Below are 13479 nucleotides of genomic sequence, written 5' to 3'. Positions count from 1 at the left end.
ATCAAATTTGTTTACATACCTTCCTAAGCTTGTGAGGAAATATGTAATATTGTCTTCGTGGTCTCTCTTCATCAGCCCCAATGAAGTGCATTTTGGTCCAAGAGATCTTTTAAGTATCGCTTGTAGTAAACAATGAGGTGCAATCTCTATGACAACAGCATTATTAGGGACATGTTTCAATGCTTCATGAAATAGGACAGGGCTCACTAAGTTGTTAACATGGTAGTCAGCGGACGAATATTTAGCCATATTTAAATGCCAATTGTCTTCAGGAATGGACGAACTAATCCATTTCTTACTTCTTGGTTTTGGTACGATAACCTAAAAAAAAATCTAAAATATCAACTTTAAGCAACCAGTTGATAGATGTATGTGCACACATACAACTCTTTTCATTATGCGCCATACAATCCATTTCGTAACATTAGAAATATCTTAATCAAATGAATAGCCTTGCAAAAGAATTTTCAGAGAAAGGTTGAGAGGTTGTATTTGCCTATTATTTTGGCACCATTTTGTCATAAATATGTCCTATTGAAACAGTTTCGTTTAACTCACCTTGATCTCATTTTTCGGGCTACTGTTACAATTCTGTGATAGTTGTAGGCAAGCTTTCTATTTAGGATAATCTACATAAAACCAATTATCAGTAGAGATTGAGAGATATTTAAGCATGTGGTTTTATAGAGTTGTGTTTTCCCTGTACAGGTACTAATTGTACAATCTTATATTTTACTATTTTATGCCCTACCTATGGATGTTTTTCGGTCTTTACGTTCGTTCTTTCGTCCATTAGTTTTGAGTTAAAAAAAAATATTCAAAGTAGTTTTTACCGAAGTTGAAATCCTATCAATTAGAAACTCATTACACATGTTCCCTATCATATGGTCTTTCTAATTGTAATGACAAAGTAGTACATACACATTATAAGGATATACAGGGATTACACAAAAAAAACATCAATTGAATTAATTACTTGTAAATAGAAATCCATAATAAACTTACTTTTGCCAACGCGGATTTCAGTGCTGGTGCAATTTTTGTCATTTCATACGAATGGAAAGCAATACCAGCACTATTGACGTTTTTTGCAAAGATTTGTTTCTTTTGAAGATCTGTAACAAATTTTGAAACAGAGGCTGCTGAACCAGATATCGTAACAGTATCTTTTGAGTTATGGCAAGCAGGAACTACATCTGGCGGACACATTTCTCTAGCCTTTTCCCATGTCAAACCTATAAATGAGATATTCTATGAGATTCAACAGATGCTTAAAATCGGTCTCTATTATTTCATGTTATGTTCCTCTCTATGATTGATAAATGGAAAAAAAAACAATTCAATTCAATACAATTTAAAACAGTTTTAAGAATATGTTTTTGGGTATTTCGAAAATAACGTTCCTAAACAATAATTCAATAATAAGTAATTAAAAGTAATGGGTAAAAAATAAATAAAAAAAAAACTTTAGATGGCATAAGTACGTCATCACTTATTTTGGAAGTTTGTGACAAACAAAAAACACTTTTACATAGCTCATATCAAAGAGTTCATAGTTATTTTGAGAATATAGACGTTTATTAATTGTTGACGACTTTGGGATGCCCTAATTATGTCGGTTGGCTGTGTTTCTTTAGGTGACTGTCACATTGACAAGAAACCCTAAATTTCTTTTTGATTTGCATTTAAAAATACCACATGATTGAAAATTATTAGAACTTGAAGATGATTGCTAACCAAGTTAAACTTCTTACCAACAGCAGCCATGCCTCCTAATGGCAAATTTGCTTCTTGGATACATTTGCCTCTCCAGAAAGCTGCTAGGATAGTTTCCTTTGCTGTCAATGAACCATCAGCATAACCACAAGCCAACTCTCCAACTGAATGACCTAACATTCCATCTGGCAAGACACCAATAGCAGATAAGAGATCTACTAATGCCACCTGTTTAATAGGAGGAAAAAATGAATGTATTCTTCAAATAAATAAATATACGAGTATTAGTTGCACTTCCCTTTGTGTTTTTCAATTAATACCATTAAGTACAGAAGTGACATCGGAAGTACATGTGTACATATATGTTATCTTTATTCAAATAGCTAATTTGGTAAAAACTTTCTCTTTTTTTTATTTTACTCTCGGAAAAAAACACTCAACAAATCCATTTGATATTTACATTTTATTGAATTAACCTTGCAAACCAAACAAAAAAACATGGATTTTAAAATTTCCATCTGAAAAAAGGGAAATGTTTAAAGCGCTTGAAATGTACCTGTATTGCCGCGATACAAACAAAACAATTTAATGTATCATTGAAATCGTTCTCTAATCCTCTCGTCAAGATTGTATAAAGTTTAACACCATATGGATGTAGCACTGTTTCTGATCTTAATATGGACTCTTTGAATGCTGGAATAGCCATCATTTGTTTTCCCATACCACACCATTGTGTTCCCATTCCAGAAAATACAAACCAAACTTGACGATTTTCCTGACGTGTAACAGCCTGAAACAACAACAAAAAAAAATAGCTGATATAATCAACAAGAATTTGAATGTCTAGTTCATGTAGTAACGTCCTGAACCGGTAACTGGGATAGTTCAAACTGTCTCTGCTTTAATTTGTCACCTTTATTTATGTTTTCTTCCATAATTATTTTGCTCAAATGTTTTTAATGTTAGGATTTTTCATGAACGTTTAATTCAAAGCGTAAAAAAATAATATGATGTACATATTTCAGGTCACATATGAATATTCCATGGACAAATAGACAAACAAGCAATTAGAATTACAGTATCAACTTTAAATAACTGTTATTTGCTAAAGCCGCCAAATGTTAACAAATGGCAAATAGAAATGAAGGTAAATATGTACATGAAGATATATGCAAACAATCCTATTAGACTTGAGGTGTAATACCACCAAATCATGGTACGTCATATCCAGTTGTATACAAAGGTAGGTCGAAAAAAATATTCCCTTGACCTTGACAGTTGTATGTAATTAATCCTACATTTTATTGCAGTAAAACATTTCTGTGTCATAAACTTATGTCTTGGGTATTTCAAAACACCATTATTTTTTATTTGGGATTTCTATAGAATATTTTATAATCTTGAGGTTACATGGTGACTAAACCTTGTACACAGATAAAATAAGGGGAGCAATTTTGCCAAGTATTTCTTGATTTGAGACAAAGATAAATTCCGTACATTTTTTTGAAAAGTGCAAATTTAACAAAGACTAATAGGGGAAAATCAATGGTGGTATTACACCTAATATGGGAAGCTGTACCTGCATCTTTGACCTTGTGAGTAATCTCATGTGTAAAAATTTCTTGGTATTTCAGTGAAATATTACAAAAAATGAAATATTCTTAGTGGATTGAGTCTCCAAACAAAATTTTATGAGAAAATTTTCTTGAAATAGGACTCTAACATGAAAATTCAGTTTACAGAACAAGCCTTACTAAAGTGTATTTTTTTTAGGGGGGATGCTTTTTCTCCTCCTTATTTCTTTTATTCTGCTATGATAGAACATTTCCCTAGGAAATACTTTAATAAATATATAGTTATAAGTAGATGTAATTATTTGTGATGCTGTTACGACAAATTATTCACTTAAAGCGAAGCCTTTTATGTACCTCTATGGAACTCAGCGTAAATAATTTTTTTACGTAAGGACTTATTGAAACCTCCTTGGAGACAGTAAACCTTGATATGGATTGTTCATTTTGCTAAAATTCCTAAATTACTCGTTTCTGATAACATTTCTATCATAAATGAGTGAAAGTAACCCTTTCTTTTTTATTTATTGGCCTGAAAAGTGGAAATTTTAAGGAAATGAGAGGTATAAATTGACCAAAAGAAGACAAAGAGGTCCATTAGTGGTATTTATCTTCCTAAAATCATCTTGAGTATCATATTCAACTGTTTGTAGGCAGATAAGATAAATATTTGATCATTTATTGATCCACACTCTATTCTATCATGATAAGGCTTGGTTTGGATTTGTCGAAGAAATTTTGTTCGAATCGTTGTAGATGTCGTCTTTCATTATACTAGAAATAACCAGTATTATAAAGGAAAAAGGCACATTCAGTTTATTGAACAATAATGTCTTCTTTAAACAATCCTATTAGACTTGAGGTGTAATACCACCAAATTATAGTACGTCACATCCGGTTGTATACGAAAATAGATCGAAAAAAATATTCCCTTGAATTTGACAGGTGTAGGTAATTAATCCTACATTTTTTTGCAGTAAAACATTTCTGTGTCATAAACTTATGTCATAGGTATTTCAAAACACCATTATTTTTTATTTGGGATTTCTATAGAATATTTTATAATCTTGAGGTTACATGGTGACTAAACCTTGTACACAGATGAAATAAGGGGAGCAATTTGATCGATTAACTTCCAATGATGGTCATTTTCATATATGCAATGAAATGTTATGTGAAATTTTTTCTATAGTACTGGACAAGATAAAACTTAACTCATGCCAAGTATTTCTTTATTTGAAACAAAGATAAATTCTGTACTTTTTTTGGAAAAGTGCAAATTTAACAAAGACTAATAGGGGAAAATCAACAGTGGTATTACACCTTTTTTCATGAACGTTTAATTCAAAGCGTAAGAAAATAATAGGATGTATATATTTCAGGTCACATATGAAAATTCCATGGACAAATAGACAAACAAGCAACTAGAATTACAGTAACAACTTCAGACAACTGTAATTTGCTTAAGCCGCCAAATGTATAATAGACATTGCGAAAAAAAAATATTGCTGTTTTGTTGTTGGTTAACATTTTTAGTACAAGTTATTATCTAGGAACCATACATGTACCGTAGCAACACACAACTTATAATTTTCTGAAACGTGTTCTAAAGGAAAGACACTGGTGTCATTATTCTACAGTAGGCAAAACTGTGTGGATGTATTATTAGTCACTTAAAAAATGTCAAATAGAAATGAAGGTAAATATGTACATGAAGATATATGCAAACAATTCTATTAGACTTGAGAGTTTTCAAGAAAAGGGTATCCAAGCAAAATCACAATATGCTTCAGTATTGTAAACGTTTTTCCAGATTGTAGAATTCGACACACATACGAGTTTAATAGTTGCATTTTCAGGAAATGCTGCATTCAAATCATGCTATCAAAATTCAAAACTGCGAAAATTAATGTGAACAACACCTCTATCGTCACAATTTACACTAGACCAAACAGATAAATGACAAAAATAACAAATTCCAATGAAAATTCAAAACGGAAATTCCGAAAGATAATGTCAAAATCAAAAGTTCGAACACATCAAACGAATGGATACTAACTGCCTTGACTTGGTACTGAAATGCTCTGATGTAGTAATGGTGGATTAAACCTGGTTTTAAAGTATCTTAACCTCTTACATGTATGAAAGTCGCATGAAATTTCATTATATTGACAACAATAATTGAACAACAATTATTGAACAAAACAAAAAGACAAAATAGTTAAAAAAATGTCCAAATCAGGTGTACAACAGTCAACGATATTATTCTGCACAAAATATTCTTACTTACGTGGACTTGTTTCTGAGGGTCTGCATTTAGAATAGTAAAACCTCTATAGATATGACTGCAATTTCGAGTTTCATTCAGTAAAGAATGAAAATGAATATTTGTACTGTGCTCCTCGGCTGCAGTCAGAACTTTTTCTAAGCCCTTCTTTGTCCTTGAAGTATAGACGAATAATCGTTTTGACAGGTCACCTGATGTAATCTTACTGCTTTGATGAGGTCGCAAAACGATATGGGAATTTGAACCTCCAAAGCCAAAAGAGTTAACTGCAATCAATCCACCGTTAAAAGATGTGTGTTCTGTAACTACTTTCAGTTTCCCATTTGAAAGTCCCGGGATATCAGGATTTGGGTTTTTATAGTGTAGATTTGCTGTTATCCGATTACTTTCCATGCAAATTATAATTTTTGTGACTGCTGCTAAACCTGTATATAAAAAAACTCAAGCTAATATAAATGTTGGCCTGGAAGAATGGTTACACATATATATATTGTCACATATTGATAATTTTTTTACAATTACTGATCTTTAACAAACGGAACGAAAAACGATATATTTATTGGGTGATAAAGTGGTAAATATATCCGTATATAAAGTTTATAAGTGTTAGCAGTGAGGGTTCCTCATTCTGATAGTCTGTTTGGAGAACAGACCTGAGTAGTTATCAGACCCATATTAAATATTGTACCTAAATATTATGAACAAGGGTAGTCGGTACGCTTACTAGTATACTCCGCATTTTTGCGCCTGTCCCAAGTGAGGAGCCTATAGCCTTTGTTAGTCTTGTATTATTTTTAATTTTAGTTTCTTGTGTACAATTTGGAGTTTAGTATGGCGTTCATTATCACTGAACTAGTATATATATTTGTTTAGGGGCCAGCTGAAGGATGCCTCCGTGTGCGGAAATTTCTCGCTGCATTGAAGACCTGTTGGTGACCTTCTGCTGTTGTCTGTTCTATGATCGGGTTGTTGTCTCTTTGACACATTCCCCATTTCCATTCTCAATTTTATTCTTATTAAATAATAACAAAGTCAATAAAAAATGGAAATCCTAAAGTAAAAAAACTATGCTGATTGTCAGTCTGCACCGATTTTTACAAATAAACCCCATTTAAATGATGATATATATATAAGCTACGTAATGATTTTTGTTTGTAGTTACTTCTTAAAGAAAATGACTTATTTTTCAAGAAATTGTACGTGAAAAGTTTGATGGTGTAAGATATGCATAGCTTTCCAATAAAAAATCTGAAATTATTTGTGAATGATATGGTTTAGCAATAAAGTACAGATACTAATCAAAAGAAATACCTGCTGCGGGTTCTGTGTGACCAATATTCGACTTAACCGAACCAATCAAAAGAGATCTCGTACGATCCTTACAAAATATATCGCAGATAGTATTAAGTTCCTGTGGGTCACCAGCTTGAGTACCAGTTCCATGAGCCTCTACATACTCAACTGAGCCAGGATCAACAGAAATATCACGATAAACACTTTGTAATAACTCTTTTTGTGCAGTTCCAGACGGAAATGTTATTCCTTAAAACAAACAATGAATATTGTTAGCAAACGATATTTAAATAGTCTAATCAGAAAAAGGACTCAAGTATATTGCACTTCATTATACATTTTAATTCTATCAGTTTAATGCCACAACATTTATTATATAATAAAGTAATGGTATCAATTAAAGTGCACCAGATGCTCATTGCGACAGTTAGTGTATTTTCAGTTTTGCCAATGGAATATATTTGAAAATCCAAGGACCTAGAACAAACGTTGTAAAAATAACCGAAAAAAAAACCCCAAAATTAAAGTCAATAAAGGAATCAAAGACATGTAGGACGAAAATTCATTTATAAATATTATTTCCAAATTTTAATTGTATCATTTCATACTGAATAATAAATGTGATCGATACAAATAGTATCGACAGTCACTTTAATCATGATTATCAACTTTTTTTGTAAAAAGTAATCAGAATGATATATGACTATATGAATACTTATATCTAACCCCAAATCAGTGGTGTCAATCAAAAGTAATATCAAAAAAATACTCCGAGGAAAATTCAAAAAGGAAAGTCCTTAATCCAATGGCAAAATCAAAAGCCAAACACATTAAACGAGTCATATTCCTGACTTGGTACAGGCATTTCCTTATTCCTTACACTGCTGTAAATATATTAAGTTGAAAGGTCGACTGCATCTTCTCATTATACAATGCCTATCAAACAAAATGGAAATTGTGGGTACATATTCCTTGTTTTTAGTCATGGAAAATCAAACTTAGTATAGCCAATTCCACTAACAAATACACGAAAAATTATTTCATCAACATGTTTATTAAAACTCATCATATATACCATGATTCATATCTTGAACTCTAGACGCTTGTCTTGTCTACAAAGAACTGATCAATGACGCTCGAATCAAACGATTAAAAAGCAAAGACAAAATGACGTAATATATGATGAGACTTCCTAGATTTTATAACGGTGCTACATTGGCGGCATATAATACATTTCTCATGTAAAACATACCAAAAAATGATAGTTTTAAAAGATTGCACAGTGAGGTAATAAATCATTTGTTCACATTTATTTTACATATTTTTGAAGTGAAAAAATCGCAATGTTATTTCTGGTTTGTTAATGGCAGATTTGTTCGATCGTACTACAACGTTATTTTTTTATCGATAAAATATTGTAATATTTGAGTATGAATATTTGAACTCCTGTTTGGTAAACAAAGCAAATGCCTACATGCTGAATGGTCAATAGACAGGTGGATAGCTCGTTTTTGATTCAATATAAAATTGACAGTATCTTATCTGATTAATTAACAAAATAAACATAAGATGTCTTGATTAATTGATTGGATGTGTAAAGCGCCATGTGATACCTTGCTCGATGAAATCAATTTGCAAAATCGACAGATAAAATCAAAGTTTCATACAGCTGAAATTAAAGTGATAATAGAATATCCACAGTTATATTTGTTGTTATAAAATTATAGTTAATCTTACCTTTTTCCTTCCTTCCATCGTTGTTTGATCTAGCATGTAATATGGTACAATATATTCTCCTCGATACATTTTGTTTTTGTAAAAAGACAGCAACAACACCTTCACTTCTACAGTACCCATCACCTATCAAAGTTACAGTTCGTTACTTTTCAAAATGTTATTACAAAACATGATAATACTAACGAAACAACTAACATATCAGAAGAAGTTTAATTATCCGAGACTCATGTTACAAAGAGACACAGCTCTACCAACTGACCAAGCGGGTGTTCGATTAGCTTAGTTTGTTAAAATTTTATAACTTTTTTCTCCTTTCGGTAGTCTGCTTTATAGATATTCGTAAACGTGTGATGCATGCTATAGTTATATTTTGTTTTTCATTTGCTATCGGTTATGATTGTCTCCATAAAATATACTATCTAAACAAAACACAAAGTAGGGCAAAATCAGTCAATTTTTCATCCAGTGATGCATTATGCCAAGTGTTGACTTGTAATGACTAGTAGGATATAATGCAACAAGTGAAAGAACATTTATACCGAACTCCGAGGTAAATTCTTAACGAAAAGTAAATAATCAAATTGGAAAATCGTAAGCGCAAAAACATCAAACAAATGGATAGCAACTGTCATATTTCAGACTTGATACAAGTATTCTTTTATGTAGAAAATGATGGATTAAACCTTGTTTTATAGTAAGCTTAACCTCTCGCTTGTTTGACAGTCGCAAAAGGTTCATTTTTTTTACAACGATGGTCAAGTATTAATTTTTTCATGATGTAGTCATTCGTTTGAAATACAAAACTTAAATGAAAACAAAAAAATAATCTTTGATGAAAATCGCCAAAATTTGGGGGTATCGATTTTAAATAATTCAAAATGTATTTAATAACATTAACGGTATCAATTTTCCTGCACCAGATGCGCATTTCGACAATAATCTGTATCTGTCCTATGTTGTTACTGGTTAGTAACACTGTAAAACCTGTACCTGATGCATCGAAAGATTTGCAAGTGCCGCCGTTTGAAAGCATTCCAAGCTTGTGGTACTGTAGTGATGTTGTCGGTCGTACACACAAATTGCAGCCAGCTACAATGGCTGCATCACAGTGCCCTTGTCTAATGCTGTGAAAAGCTTGATCCATGGCCGTCAAACTGGAGGAGCAGGCAGTGTCTACACTGAGACTTGGGCCTAAAAAAATAATTAATAATTGATAGTGTAACCGTGAAAACATACCTGTAGGATTAAGAAAAAAAGGCAGAAGATAACCACAGGAATACTCAAACTCTAACTAGAAAATAATCAGACTATGCCACAAAATAACGAAAAACAATAACTTTTTCTAAATTCATAATTTAGATAAGATAGTATAAGGTCACAATTGAGAGAGAACATTTAAGTCATGTATCGATACGGGTTTGTCGCGATTTTATCGGTTTCGGTGAATGGATCAGATTAGATATGATACACTGCAGGAAAAAACATATCGAAACAACAATGCATCAACACAACATCTCGTATAAAAAAATATAACTCAGCCAAAATCAATAAAGTTTCAACCATGACTAATTAAATACAGCGTTTCAACTGGACGAAAGTAGATAATTGCTAGTAAATTATAAATGTACTGTTTGATGCAAATAACACATACAATTATGTTTGGAAGCCCAAGCGCAATTTGCTCAAAAATCACAATTTTCAATATCAGGGAAGACAGGGGAATGAAAAATAAGAACAGTTTTTACAAGAAAGGATCCTACATAATATATTGAATCGTCAAATGTAAGTTTTTCATAGTTTCTTAATGCATGTAATATTTAAGAGGAGAATTTATGAAAAAATATGCCTATAAAATCACATATTTTATGTTGAATGGCAAGGGAAATTCCAATATTAATACTACATGTATATAAGAATTATCTAGTTACCGCTTTCCGTCTAGATTGTTATAGTATCAAGCAGGGAACCAAGTGAAAATCATTTTGGACCAAAAGTGTATGGAAATACTATGAACGACGATATGAATTGACCAGGCTAAAACTGAGAATAAACATAAATAACTTCAAAAATTCTATAATCTTTTAATATGAATAAAAGTTTTACCACACATCATCTAAAGCACAATATTTTCCCTAAGACAATATTTTATGTTTATTTTTTATGAAAACTTGTCTCCATCTATGTAAAATGACTAGAGATGAATACGAATGTTATCTTATTTGACATTCTCACACAAACTAATATTCAAGAAACGTTGTATCGTTAACAGGAATCTATCCAAAAGTACATTTTGTGTTTATTGAGATAATATTAATTCAAAGAATGGAGTATCATAAAAGTTTGTTTGATGGAAGGGAGGCTTTAAAAACTAATATTTTGGAAAATGACATCAATAGATTTAATAAGAACAATCTATAAGTTATTGTCAGCTAGTACATTAACTTTATTTAAGCAACAGAGTGGTACACTTAACATATTTGACTTCAAATAGTAATATTTCTGCTAATTTGATATTATAAAAAAGAAGATGTGGTATGATTGCCAATGAGACAACTATCCACAAAAGACCAAAATGACACAGACATTAACAACTATAGGTCACCGTACGGCCTTCAACAATGAGGAAAGCCCATACCGCATAGTCGCCTATAAAAGGCCCAGATAAGACAATGTAAAACAATTCAAACGAGAAAACTAACGGCCTTATTTATGTAAAAAAATGAACGAAAAACAAATATGTAACACATAAACAAACGACAACCACTGAATATACAGGCTCCTGACTTGGGACAGGCACATACATAAATAATGTGGCGGGGTTAAACATGTTAGCGGGATCCTAACCCTCCCCCTAACCTGGGACAGTGGTATAACAGTACAACAAAAGAACGAACTATAAAAATCAGTTGAAAAAGGCTAAACTCATCAGATGGACAAAAATATAAGTGGACGTGGCCGGGTTATTATTAAAAACATAATTTTCTTATATGAAATACTTACCATGTAAAATATTTTCATTTATCAATTTAAAAATGTGAATGTTGCATGCCTTTACACTAAACATGAAAAGTATTTGATTCAGCATGTCACAGTTAAACAGATACTTTTCATGAACTATTTTCTGTAATACTTTTACAAATTCATGATGTATGACTCCCCAGGAAAGCCATGATTTAATTAGGAAACAGAGTATATATTGTAGTGGACATAAATTCTCAGTGACATATTGTCCCCAAGAACCTGACAATATTCCGTTTAGAAGGACACTATTTCGGAATGAAATACTGTCCTGAACATATATATTACTACAAAATAATTTTGTCCGGCGTAAACTGTTTCAAGGGGACATTATTTTATGATGCTGTTACATATGAAAATCGTATATTTGTCCTCGGAAATTTGCCCCCCGCCCTAAAAAAATCGATAGCATTAGGCATATTTCAAGCTTTTGAGTTTTTATAGAAATATTTATGGTCAAAAAGCTATTTCATCTCTTAACATCACACATTTCATTAAAAGCATAGCACAATCTAAAATGACAAAAAGAGTTATGCCTCCTTTATTTGAAAGAAATGTTTGTTTCAGTTTTTGTCATCAATATTAACACAGTTCAAACCTTTGAAATCAAAGTAAAAGGACAGTCTATTTGCAAACATTGTTCGATGGCATCCTATCACATGGTAACCAAGAGTTGTATCTGGGTCAGAAGACCAGGCATCATGTGACTCTGATAGACTGCTACCAATAAAAACTCCAGTTCTTGATCCTCTCAAACTGTCTGGACTAACTCCTTAAAATATACAATGTTTCAATTCAAATTAAATGGAGCTGTTGGTAAAAGTTATATATGGAATAGCTACAAAATCACAGAAATAAAAGGCAATTGAACTTCCTGAATACATGATGAAGTAGAAAAATAAATTATGACACCGACATCTACATTTGTAACATTTGTTAATGTACTTACTTAAAAAAGATATAAGAACTAATATTTTCAGCTACATACCAGCATCAATGATAGATTCATAGGTTACTTCAAATAGTAATCTTAATTGAGGGTCCATACTATTGGCCTGCTTTTGGTGAATACTAAAGAATTCTGCATCAAACTTGGTAATATCCTTAAGTTTTCCCATTCTTGCAGGTAGGCCATGAAGTCCTGAAAAGATAATTTTAATTATTTGATCGATGAGCACAGATCAATATATCACTAACTAAATAATTATAGATTTTTGGTACACAAAATATCATAATTTAGTATCTTAGGAAATCTTGAGGCACTATTATATATCTAAGAGAAGACTTTCTAAGTTTGATTTTAAAAGATGTATCTCATCTATTTTATAAGTTTTTAGCAAACACGATATATTTGAACTAAACTTACTACATATATAGATACTGAGCACAATATGTTTTTCTTTTAAACAAATTAAATGTGTTTAATTAAATTGAAATTGAAACAGGATTATTGATAACAAATAAATGTGTAAAGTCGAAACCTTAACTATACAGGTATAAAATTTATTCTAGAAATTACATTTTACGTATCGACGCAGATTTCATTATCTTTTTCATTTACGTTTGTTATATAAATGAATAAAACATAACAAGAGTCATCGGCTTAGAAATATATTTTTTTCGTCAAATATTGCGGTAGTGATCGCTTTTATCAACTCCGTACAAGGATACATGAATATATAATGTATATGAACTATGACATTTTTAAATATACGTTGATTATATTTTGTGTATCTCTTTCTATTCTATTCTTTCATATTTCATCGATTGTGCATGATTTGGATTAATTCTTTTATGAGATATAAGTTTTACAAAACCGAACTCCAAGGTAAATAAATAATAAACTGACAAAATCTA

At 31.4% G+C, this 13479-nt stretch overlaps 1 protein-coding gene across 1 annotated transcript in view; it reads right to left on the bottom strand.

The window, feature by feature from the left end:
* Positions 1–13479, bottom strand: part of LOC143072359 (fatty acid synthase-like) — a 38162-nt gene that overhangs the window by 18636 nt on the left and 6047 nt on the right. The window contains exons 2-11 of the mRNA XM_076247628.1: positions 12611–12763; positions 12221–12394; positions 9595–9795; positions 8605–8727; positions 6886–7116; positions 5584–5999; positions 2273–2506; positions 1755–1944; positions 1006–1235; positions 20–321 (exon numbers count right to left, since the gene is read on the bottom strand). Of these exons, the coding sequence (XP_076103743.1) occupies positions 20–321; positions 1006–1235; positions 1755–1944; positions 2273–2506; positions 5584–5999; positions 6886–7116; positions 8605–8727; positions 9595–9795; positions 12221–12394; positions 12611–12763 (2254 nt within the window). The remainder of the gene's footprint in view (positions 1–19; positions 322–1005; positions 1236–1754; positions 1945–2272; positions 2507–5583; positions 6000–6885; positions 7117–8604; positions 8728–9594; positions 9796–12220; positions 12395–12610; positions 12764–13479) is intronic.

This window comes from Mytilus galloprovincialis, chromosome 1 (genome assembly GCF_965363235.1).
Source record: "Mytilus galloprovincialis chromosome 1, xbMytGall1.hap1.1, whole genome shotgun sequence".
Classification (NCBI taxonomy): domain Eukaryota; kingdom Metazoa; phylum Mollusca; class Bivalvia; order Mytilida; family Mytilidae; genus Mytilus; species Mytilus galloprovincialis.
The sequence above is the reverse complement of the archived record's forward strand: the minus strand, read 5'-3'. Positions and strand labels throughout refer to the sequence as shown.